This window comes from Apiospora aurea, assembly GCF_038362705.1.
Source record: "Apiospora aurea strain CBS 24483 chromosome Unknown utg000002l_segment0_segment0, whole genome shotgun sequence".
Taxonomy (NCBI): domain Eukaryota; kingdom Fungi; phylum Ascomycota; class Sordariomycetes; order Amphisphaeriales; family Apiosporaceae; genus Apiospora; species Apiospora aurea.
In genome coordinates this window covers 1,007,268-1,027,024 of record NW_027117389.1, presented here as the reverse complement: position 1 = coordinate 1,027,024, position 19,757 = coordinate 1,007,268, and the positions used below count along the sequence as shown (strand labels likewise).

Sequence of the window (19,757 nt, the reverse complement as noted above, 5' to 3'; positions counted from 1 at the left end):
GGACCGGTTTATGTGAGCTCCTCATGTGGATCAACAGGCTTTGCAGTGCGGCGGTCAATATGGGCTCTGACCATTGCCCTGCTTGCATGCCGCCGAATGCGTTTGTTTGAACCAAGCCCTTGCAAGACTTGCGAAGAAATTCCCGACAGAGAGAATTATCTCCAATGATCAGCTGATATATCATTATTATTAATAGTACGCCGTATGCCGAAGGCCTTCGGTACATCTACCTAGTTCCTCGTGTAATAAACCGTGCCGAAGCTGGACTAAAAATACACGCTGCCAATATCGTAAAATCTACCTCACGTGCTCGACGTTACCATGCTGGTTTTCACCCACCAGCCTAGTGACCCTTGCTTTAGGGCTTGAAGAGAGATTATCTAGGTTCGGGTGGTCCCCCAATCTCCATTGCTAATTTATACAGCGGCAGTCGACCGGTCCGTAGAAGCCACTTTGCGATAACCTTCGCCGTATCTTTTTCTATAGTAAGCGCCGCTAGATTGCGGCGAGTTCGCAGCGGACTAGGTGTTAGCTGTCTTGCTAGCTGCTCTTGTCTTCCCTCGAAGTCTTTGCAGTATAGGATTAGGTGTTCGGCTGTCTCCCGTCTTTTACCGCAGTTGCATAGCGGCGTCGGGACGTTTGGAACCCGATAGGTGAACAGGAACGACTTGAGCCCTATTTTTTCAGTGCGTGCTTGTATTAGGACCGATGTTTCGTGCTTGAGCATATCGTCGTAACGACGGCACGCTCCCTAGTCTGGCGGCGACTCTGCAGCTAGTTCGCGGCGGCTTCGCGTCGGAGTGACGGCATAGAACCATTTTTGTTCCTATTTCTTTTTGAGCGTTTGTTCGACCGTTTAACTATTTAGCCATTGTCTGGCTGACGTTAGTTGAGCGTCGCTTGGCTATAGAGTCGTGGGGGCTTCGTTAGTAGCCCTTTGGGGTCTCTTTTATCTCTTTCTCCTTACGCTACGTTCTTTATTAATAATCTCTGCCGTTTTTATATAGGCGCCGCGTAGAAATTATAGTTTCCCGGTAGTCTCCGTGCGTATCTCGAAGCTAACTGCCCTCGCATTTAGATAGAGGTCGAAGGGGGAATTGCCGCTTTAGTCTTTAAGTAGTATTGGGGGGTCGCCTTATATGCCCCTGTTACGGTCCGGAGATAGGAGTTCTGGACTGTTATAAGGCTAAGGGCTGGCCTTTTTTCGGTATCGCCTACTCTATGTTAAGCCGACGCTCCGTACGCGAGTACGCTGCGTATTATTTTCGTATAAAGCTTTTTTGCCCTTCGTACCGAATATCCCTAAGCTGACGCTGCGAGCCTGGTGAGAGCTAATGTTTGAGTTGCTATTTTCGCTTTGATTTTTGAGATGTGGTCCTTTTATTGTAGCTTCCGATGGAGCTAGACGCCGAGGAATCTCGCAGAGGTTACCGGCGCTATAGTAGCGTCTCCGAGGCGTACCTGCAGCGTATAAGCTTTTCGCGCTCTAATAAAATAGATAAGCTCGCTCTTTTTAGGTTCGAACTCTATCTTTTTCGTGCGTGCCTAGCGGCTATAAGTTTTTTAGGCTCTTTTTAGGTTTCGGTAATTCGTAACGTAGTCTGGCTTTACGGTAATAAGATTCGTATTATCCGCGAATTCGACGATAATAAGTTGCTTATACGCTTTTAGTTCCTCGTATAATATAGCGATATAAAGAATAAAGAGGATCGGTGATAACGGGGAGCCTTACGGAATACTAGCGCAGAGCTGGATTTTCTTTAACGACTTACCGTCAAAATAAAGGTGGACCGATTTGTCCGTAATAAAGCTTTCGACCCATCGGCAGACCTAATCCGGTAGTCCTTTTTCGCGGAGTATAGCAATTAGTCTTTTATGGTTAACTGTATCGAAAACGCTTTTAATATCGAGCTGGAGGAGGGAAGCGACGCCCTTTTGTTGCCACGTTATACGGACAACGTCGGTAACTAATCGAATAGCCAGCTCGGTAGACCGCTGTGTCCGGTTTCCTATTTGGCCTTTAGGTAGAAGCGAGTACTCCTCGGCTATTCCGGTAATTCGCCGGTTTATAGCTGTCTCTATTACCTTCCCGACCGTACTGAGTAATGAAATAGGTCTCTATCCACCAGGTGTCTGCTTTTCGGTTACTGTTTTATTTGGCTTTGGGATTACGATAACCTTTGCCGTACGGAAACGTTTAGGGAAGTAGGCAAGCCGGAAGCTCGCTGTCGCCAAGCCGGCTAACGTCCGGAAAAGGGGTTCCCCATACGCTTTAAGGAAACCAGGAGGTAAAAGGTCTTCCCCTAAAGCCTTCCAGGGTCCCGTCTACTTAATAATATCTCTTATCTCCTCAACCGTTACCTCTGCCTCGATAAGGGTAAAGCTAGGGGCGTGGTTCGGTACGGTATTTAAGTCCGTAAGGTCGGTTTCTGGGTTAGGGAAGAACCTCTCCGAAAAGAGCGTAGCTTTCTCGTCGTGGCTTCGCGCCTCGTTAGCAGCTCTTTCGCTACGTCGTAATTCTAGGATTCCCGCTGTTTGTGGTGGCGTCCAGCTCCGTAGTCGGGCCCATCGTTCGAGCGATCAAAGTGTTTTAAAATCGTGGGAGGCAGCGGCGACTGCGTGGCGCCAGCTTTTCGTTTTCGCCATTTGAACGATTCTCTCTAGGTCCGTCTTCGACTCGGTGTATTGGTTCTAAGTGTATTGCGAGGGTACCGCGAGATAGGCTCGGTATCGTTGTTTCGTTATAGTCTGCGCTTTTTGGACCTCCGGTGACCACTAGGGCGTACTTTTACTAGTATAGGGGGGTTTTTTTGGGGCTACTATATCGGTAATCTTTCGTAAGTCGCCTATAAGGTTATCGACAGCTTAATCTAGCTTTTCCGGGCTTATTAGCTTGGCGATATCGGTTAAACGTACTCCGGCTTCCGCCCGTGCCAGCCCCTTATTTAACATCGTTCAGTTCTATCCCTCTGCTTTCGTTTTATTACCTCGTAGCGAGTTGGCTTCTAGTTCGACGCGGACGACCTGTGCCCTATGGTCAGAACCTTTTAAGCCAGGGTCTCCTTTATATAAGATTGTCGTTCCTCGTGTTACCTAGGCCAGGTCTAGCGTGGAATCTCTTTGTCCGTGGCGTCGTCTCGTGATTTCTCTATATGGCGTGGCTAGCTCTAGGTTCTATTGGTCCGTAAAGGCAAGAAGGTTGTTTGCTCCGTACGATTTCCTGCCATGCACGTTCTAGAGCGGATGGTGTGTGTTAAAGTCTCCGACGAGCAAGTGTCGCCCGGGGTACGAGGTCGCATCGAGGTCGCTTAGGGGGCTCCGCTATCGAGAAGTTTTTTGGATTGGCGAATATATAGATTATATAGTAAAGCGGCTACTTTTTCTTCTCGGTATCGTAACGGTAGCCTAATCGGGGCCTGCCTTAGTCTCCAGCTTGGCGATATCGAGGCGTTTATATATATAGATAGCCGCTCGGCCCTCGCCGTAGATTACTCGATACTTGGCTGTCTCTGGGCAGTACGCGGTTTACGTGCGGGGGTTCGTTTATACTTCTTGTAGTACTAATATATCGTACTTCTTTTGGTTGGTTAAGGTAAATGCCGTTGTTGCCTTTGATACTGCAACGTTTTAGTATGCTATTCGTAAGCTCATAATTATAAGACTATAATAGTGTTCTGCGCTAATAAGGGAGCGACGGTGCCGCGCCGGCTTTACGAGCGTGTTTCTCTGCTTTGGCTGCTCGCTGTCGAATCGAATCGCGGGCGGCCTTTTTTCCGCGAAACTACTATATACCCTTTTCTATCGCTGGTAGGGAGCGTCGTCGGTAGTAATAGACGCCCTATTCCTGCCGAGCTGTCGCCGATGCTACGGACTTCGAACTGGCGAGGCCGGTGGGCATAAGCTTCTCTTACGCGTTCTCTCTGCTGGATCGCTACGGGGCAGCCGCGATCCTACGCCGTGTGTTCCTTGCCGTAATTAACATAACGTTTCCTGCCTCGTGGTCCTCTCTAGGGGCACTCTTAGTCTCCCCCAGGGTGTGCTGCTGTAGAGTAGTAGCCATATCGCTGCTGCTTCCGACAATACTTAACTACGTAGCCGTAGCCGTAGCAGCGGTAGCACTGTTGGATGCGGAGGCTGGCGTTATACGGTTCGCAGTCGAAGATTTCGAAATCCTATATTAAGCCGTTATCGCATAAGTTCTTCGCAGCTTAGACGGAGTTCGCATACAAAATAAGGGAGGCGTAGCGTACTTCGGGATTCTTCGGTAGGCTACGCTTATATTTCGAGATTTCTTTCGGGTTATATTTATTTGCAAGCAAGCTACGTAGTAACGCGGCTTCGTCGTGGATATCCCGTAGCTTTTTCGCTGGGACCCTTTTCGCGATAACTGCGAATTCTTTACAAATAAGCTGCGCGTTAATCCCGAAAGCGTTTAAAACCTATCTATTATTCTCTGCATGTTTCTTCGCCTCGTTTTTAAAGGTAAGGACGATATCGCCGTTAAGTAGTTTCCTCGCTACGATAGCTTCGCTATACCCGATTACTATATTAACGCTTTATACGATATTTGCTGGCCTCCTCTTTTAAATGTCGTTGAATTGATTTACGTTTTTAATTACTATTTTACGGTTTCGGCGGGCTGGGACGATAATTTTCGGTTGCTAAGTAATGGGATCGCTATTACGCGGCACAGATATAACTTGAGCCTAAGACTTGGTCTGTATAGCTTTAGGATCCTGCGTAGTTTGGGCGATAGCTTCTCCGACTATTTTTCGCAATTCCCCGCGGGTTACTGGCGCGTTATCGTCGTTGTCGAGGTACGGTCGTAGTTCGGTCGCTTCGGTGCGAAGTTCCCTAATTACTTAGAAAATCTCTTTACGCCTACTGTTGGGGGCTACTAGATTGGCGATCAGTTTCTCTAAATGCTTTAATCCTTTTTCGATACCTTTTCTCGAGCCATTTTCGCTGCTGGGACGCGTTTAAGGCGTTTGAGGTCCTTGGTTGTACGCCGTGACGTTGCTTCGCGGGTGGTGCTGGCTCTGCGCGAGTCCGGCGCGACCGGTGTCAACAACCATCGGATCATCTATCGGATCATCTATACCGTAGCGCCTTGGCTGCGTCCCCTCGATAAAGGTTCGGCTAGGTTAATTCGACCTCGTAGATTTAAATAATAAAGTTTGTTTTCGATTATTCGATGGTTCGACCGAGTTATCGATCTTTTCCCTTTCCTGCCTTGTTTTCCAGCTGATATATCAAGGATCTATACATACCGATCTCTGTGTGTCCGAGGTCAGTAGCCGATCTGGCATCGAAAAAGAAGCTGGCAACGATGCAGCCTTTGAAGCATGAATCTTGCATGGTCGCTCTCATCAACGTGGACTTGCCGGATCCAGGCTTGCCTTCTATCCAGAGGAGTCCTGGTATACCGTTGGAATGAAAGCTTCTTAGCCACGATTGGAAGCAAGGGTGGCTCCTCAGCCATACGCATGTCCCCCGTTGCGGGAGGTTGACCGAGTCTTCACGGTGCCTCATCTGGTCGAATGCGAGTGACTGTATGATATCTAGCATGCCCGGAGTGCTTAGGATCGAATTATTTGTAACGTTTCGTATGGGTATCTTCTTACCTTGTTCGACTGATGATAGTTCACCTCTCTCTGTACCCGTAGCCGAGTCGTCTGAAGCCAGCGTAGCTAGGTTGCCAGGTCTATGGATAGGCCCATAAATGCATTCGATGTCCATAGACCGACACCTAGTACAGCTAGGCATCTCTCCGTCGCATTTTGATTTGTGCTTACGACAATTTCTGCACGCTGAATGGATAGTAGGCCGTGGCGGGATAACACTCGCCAAAGAGCTTTTGCCTTCGATTCGCTGATAAGTATGTTGGCGCCCTAATCTCACGCAGATGTTACCATATGACAGATACAGCTCTCCAATTACGGCAACGTAGTTTGGTTCGTGAGCAGATATGAATCGAACAATGTCCCTATGGTTTCCTTGGAGGGTCTCTGCTTCTTCCAATGGATCGTCAAGCTTAGACGACGCGTCGGGGACGACCTGCAAAATGCAATATCATTAAATCACGGAAGCCAAGAAGAACATAGGTGAAGGGGGAAAAGGACAGAACATACTTTTTCATTCAAGATGCCGATGTTAACGGCTGTCAGTCCAGCTCCCTCCTGGAAGGTCTTTACCCGAAATTCGTACTTCCTCCAAAGTTTCATGAATGTCTCCTGGGACCGCTCAAGATCTGTTGTTCTCAATCCCAGAGTCGAGAAGAGCCGAGTTTGTGTCCAGAAGAACACTTGCAGCTTTTCTGGCCACCTCGCCATAGCCTGCTAGGTCTCTGCTGCCCCTGTGAGGGGTGCCAAAAAACAAGATAGCAATGGTTGATGCAATGATATCTTGATGTTTATCATTCTCGGAAGCGTCGGAATGGGCGAGCATCTATAAGAGTTATTATGACTCCACAATTTCACTTAGATATAAAATATGATACGAAGAAGACGCAATCGCAAGTGATGAGTGTTGAGTCGTACCTCTTTGACCATGATGCCTCCCAGCGAGTGTGCGATGAAGATGATGGGGCGAGACGGCACCGCCGCCCGCCCTAATGCAAATAGAAAGTTCTTGGCATGAGTGAACAAGCTTGACTTATCTGCAGATTTGAAGCCTTTGGTGACCATTGAGTCATATCCCCAAGTCAAGATACTGGCTCTCGGCAGATCGACTGGCAGCAAGTCCTTGGGCCAATAGCAAGCGGAACCCGACAAAGTAGCGACGTTCTGTGACCTCGAACCACTCTCGCCAAGAGCAATTTCCGATGTCTTTCTACCTCGGACCAGCCTCCGAATAATGTTGTCCTTCTTTGGCTTGGCATCATCGTCGGCCTGTTCGTGGTTTGGAGTGCACGGTCTGGCCGCCGTCCATGTTCGCACGGGGTGTCCCTGAATTCCATGCACGAACACGATGTCGACAACTGGCTCGCTGCCCGGGTCAAAGACAACAGAGAGCCCAGTGCTTGGGATACTGTTGGAGGTCATCATGGCCAAGGGGTTGTCCGGAGATGGGGTAAAGGTTGGACAGGGGATGTGAAGAAGAACCCATGGCCGTCAGCTTCACTTTAACCGTTTCATCCGGGCTGTGAGGTGGCGGTGAAATTGACACGTGGAAAGCTGCGCCCAGCGCAGCTGTCGATGGGGTTTTGGCATGCATACCACTTCAGCATACACAGGACTTGATTGGTGAAAATATGCAGGACAGGAATACCACAATGACTTGGGGTGGATCGGCAACTACTGCGGCCATCTCGCCGCCGGCTGGTACTACTAGTCCACAGGCAACCAGTTGTACCGGCGCGGGCTCGTGGGGTGAGTAAGCGACCTGTCCACTTATGGTTAAAATTGCTGTGCATATCATATAGTGAAACAAAAGGGGATTGCAAGTCAGGGCTGGAGTAGAAGAAACACAAGAATCAACAAGAACAGTCCTATGGGAGACATGTCGGTTCAGTGGAGGTAGTATATCCATGATTCTCATTGCATTGTAGGCCATCTATCTATACATTGACTTTATCCCTTCGGTTCAATATCAACCCCAATGCAGCATCCTCCCAATCGGCTTCCCACTATGCTCATAAACAGCCAACATCTCGCTAGGCCCCATAGGCAAGACACCAGGCCAAGAACTGGGCCCCTGGTGCACATTCACAGGCCGAGACCACTCCACGCGCCCATCCCGCAATCCCTGCGCGAATGAAACCTTGATGCTCGCGTGGCGGGGCCAAGCGACTTCCGCCGCGTCCTCGTCCGTCATGTACACACAAGCGAACCCGCCATGCCCAAACGTGGATATCTGCGGCGCGCCCGCATTGCGTCCCCACGGAGGACAGAAGACGACCCCCCGCGCGCCCCAGCTCGCGCCGTCGTCGTACGAGACCGAGTACTCCACACTGAACGTGCCGTGGCGCGTCGTCTCGAACACAATAACCAACGCCTCGGCGCCCGTCGCGGCGTCGCGCGTCGTCACGATGCCCTGCATGCCGTCGCGCAGGCGCTCCTCGGGCGGGTGGCAGCGCAAGCAGCGCGGCGTGGACCAAGTCTTGCCGCCGTCGTGCGAGTCGACGCGGAAGGTCTCCTGGTTGTCGTGGGCGAGCTCGGCCGAGTAGGTCAGCTGCACGTGGCCGTCGCGGGGGGAGACGCGGATGAAGGGCTCCCAGAGGCCCATGCCGCCGCTCTGCGCGGCGCTCTGCTCGACGGCCTGCGAGAGGAAGTGCCAGGTGCGTCCGCCGTCCAGGGACCGGCACACGGTGATGCGGAAGTGGGTGGGCCCGTTGGGCCCGATGTCGTGGTTGCGGAAGGCGCCCAGGACGGTGATGCCCTCGCCGCCGTTCTCCATGGTAGAGGGGATCTCGCTGATGAACAGGTTGTCGCAGTCGCCCTCGCCGCGGGAGACCTCGCCCCAGGGCTCGAAGGAGGCGCCGTTGTCGGTGCTGCGGGTGATGGTCAGGACGCGCGTGGGGCCCTCGAAGCGGGTGACGGCGCAGAGGATGGCGCCGTCGGACATGCGCGCCAGGCGCGGGTAGGTGCCGGTGCCGGCCGGGTGCAGCTGGAACTCGTGGCCGCCGACGTGCCAGGGCTCGGCGGCCTGGGGCCGGGTGCTGTCGGGCGGCGGCGGCGGCGGGTCATTCTTGTTCCCGATGTTGTTGAGCTTGTCCATGACCTTTTGCGTGAAGCCGCCCATGGTGAAAGGGGGGGCGTAGTGCGAGCGTAGCAGCAGCGAGAAGACGGAGAGGAGGGAGAGGAGCAGAAGTGTCGTCGAGATTGGCTTCTTCAACCTTGGCATGAGATGAACGTTGGTTGGTTGGGTGCTGGCTCGGGGGGTCAAAAAAGGTGTTGGCGAGCTGGAGCTGAGCTTGCCGGTTTAGGTTTGGAGCTGTCAAGCTAAAACATGTGTTGGCGATGACGACGACCACCCCGGGTTTCTTCTCCACACAGGGGTCCGCTAGTGTTACGAAACGGGAGGATGAACGACATGAATTGTGTTGGGCACCTGATTGTGTAGTATTGTACGTCAGGTCGCGCATAATATTGAATGGAGCCCGCCGTTGCGCATACCGGCTGGTCCGGCATGGTTACTCCGGCAACTTGTCTGTATTCTACCAAAACCAAACTAAAGCACGAGGAAACAGGCTGTCGTTATCGTATGTTGAAGACATCGTCTGTCGTCCCGGCCGGGACTCGATAGTAGACTTGAAACAAGAAATCCGGCAAACCTTGGGTCGAGCCAAGTGGGGGAGCTGTGCTCTTGGGGTAACAGTGGGGGGACCACTGCAAGAGCTGAAAAAGAAGTGTCCACACCTGGCCTCTTGCGTCATCAGACTTTGAGATGGACATGCAGCCATTCTCGAAACGACTTGTGAGAGTGAAGACTCGGCCGGCTTTTGCTCTTGCTGCGCGAGGAATCGCTGTCACCTGTAGAGTCATTGACCGTCAGGTGCTTGCTGTTTTGCGACGGCGGCAAGGGAGACGAGCGAGTTTTGTGGAGCATGCTCCCGCTGTGCTCACTGCTGTGGTGTTCGTTGTGCGCTGTGGAATTACCGCCGCCGTGATGATGCTTCCAGTTTATTTTGACGCCCCGGACGACCTCCTCGTACGTGTCGGCGTCCGGCTCGTGGAAGACGATGACGTGGTAGAGCCCACCGTCTGCCGCGTGCGGGTCGGAAATGGCCGCGATGGAGTATGCTGCTAGGTCGGCGGCCGTTATATCCTGTTCGTCTCCGTCGCCGAAATAGTTGAGGGCAAGGTTATCGTGCTCTGAGACACCGGCCGACGGGTGTGTCAGCGTGTACTGTGGGGTGAGCCCCGTGAAGCCGTAAATGGGCCGGATGGTCGAGCTGATCCGCGCGTGGTTGCAGAACATGATGTAGCTGTCGTAGGCTTCATGATCGCCCAGCTGGTCGTAGTTCCAAGAGCAAGCATGGAAGATCTGGTTGAAACAGATATCGTTGGTTTTGAAGCGGCAAGTATATGGAATCCAGGGTTTAGGCCACTTACTCTGACTCCTGCTCGTTCCGCCGCCCGAAGGAGAAGAAGCTGGCCCTCGACGATAAGCTGGGGCTCCCATCTATATGCGCACATGACGGCATCCACATCTTTACACGCTTCCGCAAGGGCTGGTATATCATATGCGTGGGCCATCTTGACCAACCCCTCGAGCCATTCCTCAATGTCTGGCTCCAGTTCGTCGGAGTCGTGGGTTAGGCCTCGGACCCGGTGGTCGGCGGCCATGGCGGCTCTAGCCAGGTGCTGGCCGCATGTGCCCGTGATGCCGGCGATCAAAACCAGCATACTTGATTGCTGAAATGGTATAACAATGTAGTCTAAAGATAACTATATGTGCAATAGAAATGTCCTTTCTACGACAGGCCACCGCCACCTATTTCAACGATCCAAAGGCACAGACAGGGTGTTCGTAGACCCGGTCTGCCCAGGCTACGGCGACCCAAGTCGGACCAGTGGCCAAGCAAAAGCATGGTATATCCCATGGACTGCCACCGGAGGGATCGCCATGCCCATGTGCTCATGTCCTTCTGAGATATGTAGAGCGACGGTATCGCATATTATATCCCACGGCGGTTTGGTACAGAAGCGCATCTTGTGGAGGTTAGCGTTGAGGGTTCCTGGGGCCCCAAAATCGCATGTTCTGTCATGCGAACCGCTGAGCCGCCCATGTGGCATGACATCCGAACGGCTGGCAACAAGCTTCCAAGCCCAGAGAGATCACGAAGTAATATGGCTGGGACCTTTACGAAGTGTCTGAAAACATTTGACAGCCTCCAAAGGCTGAGAGAACCAAAACATGGATTCAATTGGCCTGTACTCCTTCACCAAGGCCAATTGGAACCGACCAATGCCGTCCAATATGAAGCGTACCTGGTAGGTGTAGTAGTGCAGATGAGGCTCAGGGGAATTTCCCGCTGGTCCTAGCTAGGCCTTGTCTTAGGCGACGGGACCTAGCTAACAGCCGGTCGGGCGGCATTCCAGTGAGGGGCAGTCAATTATGCAATAAAGGAGGCAGGCTAATTGACCAAATGCATTTACGACGTAGGCTGCCTAAATGGTCATCACCTGACCTGGTGTCAACAACGCGTTTTCACGATACCCCCTGCCATCGCGCATCATCGTATAGCAGCTTCCATCTTCAATCACTCTCCAGATTGCGCTCAACCCTCCCAAGAGCGTTTTCTTTGAACATGCATCCCTCAGGGGTGCCTAAAGCGACCTCGATACCCCATGCTCCTTGAGAATGGCAGAACCTCCGAACCCACCACCAACAAACCCCCCGCGATGATGACGACGATGACCAACAGAAAGCCAAAGCCGCCGCCACCATAGCCGAGCACGGCACGCTCAAGTACTCCCTCCTTGGCCCCTCCCTCACCAAAGCCGGCCAGGGCTCGGTCGACCAGAGCAAGGTCTCCGAGGTCATCTACAACGCCTCCAAGGGCTCCAAGTTCTTCAACCGCGAGGAGGCCAAGGACCAGATCCTGACGCAAAAGATCGCCCAGATCCTCGAGAAGAAGCGCCGCCTCGAGAAGCTCGACCTGACCCGCGAGACCCGCCAGGCCGACCAGCTGCTCGCCCAGCTCGACGCCGGCCGCGACCTGACCCAGTACATCGTCCACGTCGACTGCGACGCCTTCTACGCCGCCGTCGAGCTGCTCGACCGGCCCGAGCTCGAGCATTTGCCGTTTGCCGTCGGCGGCGGCGTCCTGACCACCTGCAACTACGTCGCGCGCAAGTTCGGCTGCCGCAGCGGCATGGCCGGCTTCGTCGCCAAGAAGCTCTGCCCCGACATCCTGCTGCTGCCCCTCAACTTCGAAAAGTACACCGCGAAAGCCCACGAGGTCCGCGCCGTCCTCGCCGACTACGACCCCCGCTTCGAGAGCGCCAGCATCGACGAGGCCTACCTCAACATCACCGAGTACTGCACGACGCACAACCTGACGCCCGACGAGGCGGTACAACAGATGCGCGACGAGGTGCACGCCAAAGCCAAGATCACCGTCTCGGCCGGCATCGCGCCCAACGCCAAGCTGGCCAAGATCTGCTCCAACATGAACAAGCCCAACGGGCAGTACCGCCTCCCCAACGAGCGCGCCGCCGTCATGGCCTTTATGCGCGACCTCCCCACGCGCAAGGTCAACGGCGTCGGGCGCGTGCTCGAGCGCGAGCTGCTCGAGATCGGCGTCCGCACCTGGGGCGACATCTACGAGCACCGCCGCCTGCTGCGGCAGCTCTTCGGCGACAAGACGTTCGAGTTCCTCATCATGTGCCACCTGGGCCTCGGCCGCACCAATGTCCAGCCGGCCGAGGACTACGAGCGCAAGAGCGTCGGGACCGAGAGCACGTTCCGCGACATGGCGGACCCGACCCAATTAAAGGATAAGCTGCGCTGGATCGCCGACGAGCTCGAGAAGGACATGCGGCGCGCCGAGTGCAAGGGCCGCACCCTCGTCCTCAAAGTGAAGCTGCACACGTACGAGGTGCTCACGCGCCAGGTCGTCACGCCCAAGGCCATCCACCTGGCTGACGACCTGTACAACTACGCACTGCCGATCCTGACGAAGCTGATGCAGGAGGTGCCCGGCATGAAGCTGCGGCTCATGGGCCTGCGCTGCACCAACCTCGTCAGCACCAAGAAGCCCGACACGGCCGCCTTCTTTGGCCTGAGCCGGCCCCCTGCGGCGCTCGGAGTCTGGGGACTCCCCGGAGCCGAGCACAACTGCTGCCAAGCGGAAGGCCACTAGCATCATGGACGGCGAATGGGAAGAATGGCCCGAAGAGGCTCTGTACGGCAACGATGCGGAACTAGAGGGGCAGATAGACGCCCAGACTGGCGGAGGCGCACTGGAAGACGAGGGCAAGGAGAACTACAGACACCACGGCAAAGAGATCACACCAATACGCAAGAAGGTCACATCGCCCCCAGTCGAAGAGACGTGGTGGGACTGTCCCATCTGCATGCGCCCCCAAGCCGCGAACGAGCGGCAGTTCAACGAGCACATCGACCTGTGCCTGTCGAGGCAGACAATCCGCGATGCCGTGCAGCGTGACAGCGCCTCGAACAGTCCGTCTGGGACATCATCCAATTTTGAGTCGTTGCCGGACTCCAAGAGGCAGAAGACAGGAGGAGGGGCGGACAAGAAGCGCGGTCGTTCGGCCGGTATGGCTGCTGACCCGAGACAGAAGAAGCTGTTCTTCGGGTGACGAGTGTATATACGATAATGAGACATGAATTCTGCATAGCATACTCATATATAGACGATAAACATGATTCTCACAGTAAAACACGGGTTTGAATTTGATCTGTAGTGCTTGATTTTGTTTCGTGTTGATGTAGAAGCCCGTAGTTTTACTATGCCTAGAGTGTTTTCATTCCAATTTCAAGAGTCCTAATGGACTTTTCCCTCCCAAGTCTATAATATGTATCATCAAGTCATACGGGTCAGTACACATAGCACCCTCGCTCGCCCCCAAGTCTATCAATGGTATCTAGGTATATATGATCGCCAATCCACACAAGCATCATACAGAGCAAGAGCAACAGGAAAATCATGACCCTCCTTTCTTTTCTTTCCCACCCGCTTTTCCAGCCCCAAGAAGATCGCTAGCCCGTCACTTTGGATCAGTGAGCATACCCAATCCCCTGGGGGCTTATCCCATCAGCAGCCGAACAGTAAATCAGCGGATACCAAGTCTCGCCCCGGAACATCTGCTGCCACTAAGCAGCCCCGCGCATACTCAAATCCCCGCCCACGCTGCTTGGCCGCCTAGCCGAAATGCTCCGCCGGATCTGATGATCCTCCTCCTCCTCTCGCTCCAGATCGTCGCCCGGTAGCCGGACCGCGCGATCGAGCGCGACCGGCAGTCCGCGGTGACGGCCGCGTAGCATGACCAGTACCAGGATCAGCTTGCTGCCCGTGTACATGCCGCCGCTGAAGCTGAAGGCGGCGCCGGGTACGCCCGTCGAGATGCCGACGCAGCCGTAGGCTGACGTGACCTCGAAGATGACGTTGAAGACGGAGTAGGTGACGGGGTCCTCGAGGAAGTGGCGCGTCTCGATGATCATGATGAACAGCACGGCGACGACGAGTAGCCAGAGGTCGTGGCTCAGCTGGCCGCGCACTTGGTGGCTGATGAAGTTGGTCCGGCTCTCGGCGTCGTCATCCGCGCCCGTCGGCTTCTGGCGCGCCGCGCCGACGCCCTGCCACTCGCCGAGGGCGCGGCGGAGGGCGCGGTTCAGTAGGCCGGCTGAGGTCGACCCGCGGCGCTTGCGGGACGTGTTGGTGTTTTGCGGCGTGAGGGAGGACGTGGTCGACACCATGGAGGCGGCTTCGACGTCCTCGGCGTAGAGGCCCAGCGAGCGCTCTTCGTAGACGTTGGAGTGGCGCATCGTAATCACGACCGGGTAGACCGATATGTACATCATGATGACGTATAGGACTTGGAGGCCGATATCTGAGTTTGGTCAGTATGTGTTCGTGGAAGCACCGCGTTGAGTTGACGAAGCGAGTTGCTCAAGGGGCGTTGACTTACAAAGACCAGGGATATTGACAACGTAGAAACCCCCCGAACGCACAGCTACAAGTTATTAGTTGAAATGTTTCAAAATTAATCCATGTGGGCGATGGTGTAACTAACCAAGTGCTTGGAACAGGCCGTCGATAATGCGAGATCCTATCGGGATATGGGCCAGCGAAGCATTGCCCAGGTTCAGAACCTCGAAAGCAACCCAGTCGGTACCATTAAGCATGAAGAGCATGAAAAGCAACCACCATGTAGCCCTGGCGGGGAACAGATTGGTGTAGACCCTGCGGGGGTACTTGAGAATGTACTCTAGGGTCGACTTCAGGTCTCGGTAGGAGTGCTCGTAGGTAAGCAATTCCAGTACTTTGAGCATGGCCCATAGCCAAAAGCGGAGAAATACGGGGTATGCAGTATTCCCGGCAAGAATCATGGCACCCATGACGATGAGTACGAAGTAAGAGCTTCCATACGGGACCATGTTGGCGTCCAACACACTCATGCCGGAGTTGTTGAAGGCAGAGATGCCGTTGAAGATACCATTCCACCAGGGATTGATAGCGTTATCATTGGCTGGGCCCGGCTGGTTGGTACTAATCCAGGCGCCAAGGGCGATGCAGCCGAAGAGCTGCCAGAGGAAGAAGTAAGCCGGCACGACGACAGACAAGACCTTGAGAGCTCGGTACTCTGTGCCGCCCAGATGGTCCCGCTCTTCCGCAGTCAGGTCGTGAAACTGGGCGTTTCGGCCAATCTTTTGCGAAGTCAGGTATTGTTGATGGTTCATCTCTGTACCGGAGTCTTCAAGGATATGGCCATCATCGCGAGAACCAGGTACATGTCTCCGAACCATCCCGCGGCCAGGCTCGTAGGCAGACGATGTTGTCTTGGGACGCGATGCCTCCAAATCATCCACGAATGCTATGTGGTCATTGTTGTGGGAAGGGCTAGCCGATGCGTCCAAGGCGCCCTGGCCCTCAGCGTTGGCCTTTTCCGCATGCGTCATGGGAACCGGCTCCGAGAGCTTCTCCACCGCGACCGGACTCGAGATCGGCAGGACGCTAATCGAGCCCGTAGCAGGGTTTCGACTCGTCAGGCCGCGGGACGGGTGTGACGGCCCGGCCGAGTGGCTGCTGTTGTCGGGTAGCGTTTTGCTTTTGCGAAAGGTGCGGGACAGCTTCTGCATGATGGGCATGTTCAGCGCCAAGTCGTTTCGTTTCACTGCCAGCTTGGCCCTGGCACGCTCCCTCCGCACAATGTCTTCGAACCGGGATTCGAAGGCATGTTTCCGAGCAAGCACTGTCCATATCGAAACCCAGATCGAACTACCGAGCATGATCAAAAGACACAGCAGGACCTGCTGGAAGGTTGTCATCTCACTCAGATTGACCTAGTTGACCAATATGGTGAGTGAGAATTTGCAATTTGCTTCATAGACAGTTGACGTAAGTCTTTGGGGGTAGTATGGCTCTAGATATAGGCGCGGTGTGATGCGGCGTCGTGTTGTTTCGTGGTGAACTTACGGTATTGAGGCCAGCTTCGGTCATGGCCGAGACGACGAGGAAAAGACTGTCCGTGTACGAAATGCTGTACTTGGGTTTGGATGCCCCCCAATGGATGAGTGAGAAGACCATACAGACCACGATGAAGTAGGCATAGTGAAGGGTGATGTAGTTCAGCGGCGGGAGGTATGAGCGAACGCCGCCGAGGGCCGATGTAAGTCGCGGACGCTGAGTTGAGACGCGATCATGCGATTTCATGGCGTCGGTTGTCCCGCGTTACACAACACCCGGTGGGAGACCTAAAGCAAAAGCAACCAAGAAAGGCCTCACACTTAGCGATGCATAACCGGAATAAAGTGCGAGAAGCCAAGTACGTTCGCCTGAAGTAGCCTCGGTCTCAATGTATGGCGAGCCCCCGCGCGAGCGATCGACGGTCGGTGTCTTACGTATATCCAGAGAACTTTTAGGGTCTTAGGGGAAGCGGTGATAAAAGTGCCATAGCATGGAGAATGACAGCGGAAAATATTTGGGGCCAAGAGATTGCTGGATAAGGTAGAATGGGTCCCCAGTTCTAGACCAAAAGGCGCCAGGATTTCTTTTTATGACCCTTGGATCCCCCCCAGACCGCCGGATCAGAAGGCGCGATCTCTGCTAACTGCTAAGGCCTGAGTAAGGTACGGAAGTGTGCTGGATTGGTTGGTGCTGGTTGCCGCTAAGCTCCAGGTCATGGGTGGTTGGTTGGATGCAATGCAAGCCGCAACGGTTGACGGAGCACGTTGTTCTTCGGATTCGTGCCAAAAGCTAGGAACAAATTGATCAATTGCTCTCAAAGAAAGGGGAGAATATCTAGAGTTCCTTTATCGCCCGATTCGGCCACAAAGAAAGAAAGCATTGTGAGCGTGCGAGGCGTGGCGGAGCCTGCCGAGGGAAACGGTCGAAACAAAACTTCAAGGGTAGGTAAGGTAGTACATAGGACGGTTTCTGCCGCTGTATGTATACGACCCTGGACCGCCAACTGGCACTCTAGCAATTACCTAACCTTTTTATTGTAATATGGATCGGAACATCGTAGCATTGCGACAACAGGCGGTCCTTGGCACTCAACTGAGAGGGGTTACTCGGCACATTGGTCCGTTCTTCCAAGATATGATGGCCATTGCTCCTGATGCAGATCATTCTTTGTATATTGACTAATTGCAGCTGGGTATATGTAATATCATGTCTGCTGAAACGGCCAAACATGTGTGATATCACGAGTGGCCAATTGCCACAGACGCAGAGCCCAGCTGTATTCGGATACATGTGAGGGTTCTGCTTTTTACAACTCGTTGTGCTCCTGAACGTCGTCCGTGTCGACCAGCATGGTGCCGGCGGCATCGGCAGCCGCACTGGCAGCACTTGCGACGGCCTCCTTGACACCTCCCGTGGCCTTCTCCGAGGCCGTCTCGGCGGCTTCGCTGGCGGTAGAGCTAGCGTCGCTGGCGGCGCTGCTGGCGGTGCTGCTGGCCGACTTGTACTTGATCGACTCGGGCTTGGGGACGCCCTTGATACCGAGGAGTTCCGTCTCGAAGACTAGGTGGCTGCTGTCAGTTTGGGCAGCTCATGGATTCGAGATTCGTTAACATACCCAGGGTAGATCCAGCGGGGATGGGGCCCATGTTGCGTTGGCCGTAGCCCTTCTCAGGGGGGATAGTCAGAGTGCTGTAGGCTATGTTAGATCGGGTGCGTGACTATCTCGTGGGTTTTCAATCGACTTGCCGCTTCTCGCCAATGCACTACAAATCGCAAGTTAGTTAACATTTCGGAACCAGTGGGTTGTTCTCGAGAACCTACCATATCAAGGAGACCTTCGTCCCAGCCCGCGATCACTTGGCCAGTGCCCAAGTTGAACTTGAAGGGCACGTTGCGGTCGTAGCCTATACATTGAAGCCCGTGTCAGCCATCTTTCTCCATTCTTCTTGCACCGATGTCCGCCCTCTTCAGACAGTGAACATACTGGCATCGAACTTGTTGCCATTGGCAGCCAGTGTTCCCTTGTAGTGCATCTCCACGGCGTCTCCCTTTTTGGTCTTGCGATCGCAGTCGACGGCCTGGGTGACCTCGATCTTGAGCTCGGCGGCCATGGCACCGACGGCGGCCGAAGCCACGAGGGACAGGGGGAAGATCAAGTTCTTCATCGTTACGTTCCGTGTCGCGTTACGTTCGTGTCGTGAAAAAGGGTGTAATTCGGGTTCGGGGTTGCAGGGTAACACCTAGAATGTGATTGAGGTTGTTGTATGGGAACTTTAAGGTGGTGACCTCAGCTCTGGAGAAAAGAGGCGGGGCAGGTCAATTGGCTGCTGCGAGTGATCTGGCCACAGAACCAAAATGCATGTGGCGGGCAAGCCGTAGCAGTCGCTAGGCAATTACGTCGTAGTGCTCTCATTACCAGCAAGCAAGGGGCATCACGGCCGGCCGCCCGCTAGGATGGTTGGATGGTTACCTTATCGATACTGCTCTAGCGAAGCGGCCTGGCAATGTGGCCCCCGTTCTCTCCAACACCAGATCCTCGAGGACTCGAGCCCACTCGATCAGGCAAACGATGCGGGGTTATGTCGAGCAACCACAATTCACGGAAGCAAGTCCTACTGTCCATACAACCACCACCACACCTTGGAGCCGTGGGAGGCCGTGTTTCAACAACCTACTTACGTCAAGTCCTATCGACTTCGTTTTAGTCCTGTCGATTTCCTCCGACCAGATTCAGCTTTGCTCCTCATGCCTGGCCTGGTTCTTCAGCTCTGGAATACACAGCCTTGTCCGACACCGCCGCGCCACGAGTAGCCTCGAGCCGAATGTGTTTTCTTTTGTCGGTCAACCCCGAAAAGGTAGACCAAGCCAGTGAAGCAAGGGGCTGTGTCTTTTTCGGTATCTCTTCTCGTCTAAATGACGATGTGTCATCTCCAGTTCACATGCTTCAGAAACCCCCAAAACCAGGCAATTGTGACCGCAGCAAGGCGGCCAATCGCCTGGAAGCTGGTATGCGAACCAGGTGGTGATCACGCTGTTCAATTGGGAGAGCTGAGGGTGATGAGGGTGTGTTGCTTTCAAGTTTCAGATCCTACCTTCGACCAGGCTGTTGGGATCTGTGTGTGACCCTTAACTCTCAATTCTGGAGTGGAGGGTGTTATGATCTCCATGTGTTTGTCGTTCCTGCATTGCGTTCTTGCTGGTACTTGGCTGCTTTCCACGATCTTCAAGGCACAGAGGCTGGCTGCATGTGTGTGTGTGCATATCATACATGTCGCGCCCGAATTAGAGCATGGCGCCCCTGGAACCTCCAGCTCAAGTCTCACAACGACGCAAATGCGTGCCCCTCCACAGAGCTTTCAACCGCCCCCAGAAGTTGCAAGAGGTGTTCCAACAGCGCAATGGGGCCAAATTCATCTTGTCCAGGGCTTGCGAACAGCCCAAATGAGTCACTGCGTGAGACTCGTCCTAGAGCCCAGCGCGGCAGGCAAGGCAGTTTTTCTACATGCACTGTACATGCTACTTCCAGTACAGAAGTCAGCCAGAAGAAGAGTGCCCTGTCCATTTCACACCGAAAACGCACCTGGCTGGGCGGGTTTGGGGGCCTGGACAGTGGACGACACGCTTAAGTCGGCAAGACAGTTCAACTAAAATGGCCCAT

The 19,757-nt window shown here is 54.0% G+C and overlaps 7 protein-coding genes across 7 annotated transcripts; 1 reads left to right on the top strand and 6 right to left on the bottom strand.

The window, feature by feature from the left end:
• Window positions 1-5,328: 5,328 nt before the first annotated feature.
• Window positions 5,329-6,224, bottom strand: PG986_002725 (uncharacterized protein; the record flags this gene model as incomplete). The annotated part of the gene is made up of 3 exons (XM_066838947.1): window positions 5,329-5,616; window positions 5,902-6,057; window positions 6,132-6,224. Coding segments are annotated over 3 exons (537 nt in total), but the record flags the coding sequence as incomplete, so codon positions are not given.
• Window positions 6,225-6,243: 19 nt separating this feature from the next.
• Window positions 6,244-7,046, bottom strand: PG986_002724 (uncharacterized protein; the record flags this gene model as incomplete). The annotated part of the gene is made up of 2 exons (XM_066838946.1): window positions 6,244-6,447; window positions 6,540-7,046. 2 exons carry the CDS (start codon window positions 7,044-7,046, stop codon window positions 6,244-6,246), a joined length of 711 nt encoding a protein of 236 aa, XP_066704010.1.
• Window positions 7,047-7,590: 544 nt separating this feature from the next.
• PG986_002723 (BNR/Asp-box repeat domain protein) lies at window positions 7,591-8,742 on the bottom strand (the record flags this gene model as incomplete). The annotated part of the gene is made up of 1 exon (XM_066838945.1): window positions 7,591-8,742. One exon carries the CDS (start codon window positions 8,740-8,742, stop codon window positions 7,591-7,593), a length of 1,152 nt encoding a protein of 383 aa, XP_066704009.1.
• Window positions 8,743-9,375: 633 nt separating this feature from the next.
• Window positions 9,376-10,349, bottom strand: PG986_002722 (uncharacterized protein; the record flags this gene model as incomplete). Its single annotated transcript, XM_066838944.1, has 2 exons — window positions 9,376-9,987; window positions 10,056-10,349. The coding sequence occupies 2 exons, from the start codon at window positions 10,347-10,349 to the stop codon at window positions 9,376-9,378; spliced, it is 906 nt and encodes a 301-aa protein (XP_066704008.1).
• Window positions 10,350-11,254: 905 nt separating this feature from the next.
• On the top strand, window positions 11,255-13,271 carry PG986_002721 (DNA polymerase kappa subunit; the record flags this gene model as incomplete). Its single annotated transcript, XM_066838943.1, has 3 exons — window positions 11,255-11,269; window positions 11,372-12,757; window positions 12,804-13,271. 3 exons carry the CDS (start codon window positions 11,255-11,257, stop codon window positions 13,269-13,271), a joined length of 1,869 nt encoding a protein of 622 aa, XP_066704007.1.
• A 514-nt stretch (window positions 13,272-13,785) lies between these two features.
• Window positions 13,786-16,345, bottom strand: PG986_002720 (High-affinity potassium transport protein; the record flags this gene model as incomplete). The annotated part of the gene is made up of 4 exons (XM_066838942.1): window positions 13,786-14,522; window positions 14,601-14,645; window positions 14,706-15,975; window positions 16,109-16,345. 4 exons carry the CDS (start codon window positions 16,343-16,345, stop codon window positions 13,786-13,788), a joined length of 2,289 nt encoding a protein of 762 aa, XP_066704006.1.
• A 1,060-nt stretch (window positions 16,346-17,405) lies between these two features.
• Window positions 17,406-18,264, bottom strand: PG986_002719 (fkbp-type peptidyl-prolyl; the record flags this gene model as incomplete). Its single annotated transcript, XM_066838941.1, has 4 exons — window positions 17,406-17,659; window positions 17,715-17,817; window positions 17,921-18,003; window positions 18,084-18,264. 4 exons carry the CDS (start codon window positions 18,262-18,264, stop codon window positions 17,406-17,408), a joined length of 621 nt encoding a protein of 206 aa, XP_066704005.1.
• Window positions 18,265-19,757: the final 1,493 nt, after the last annotated feature.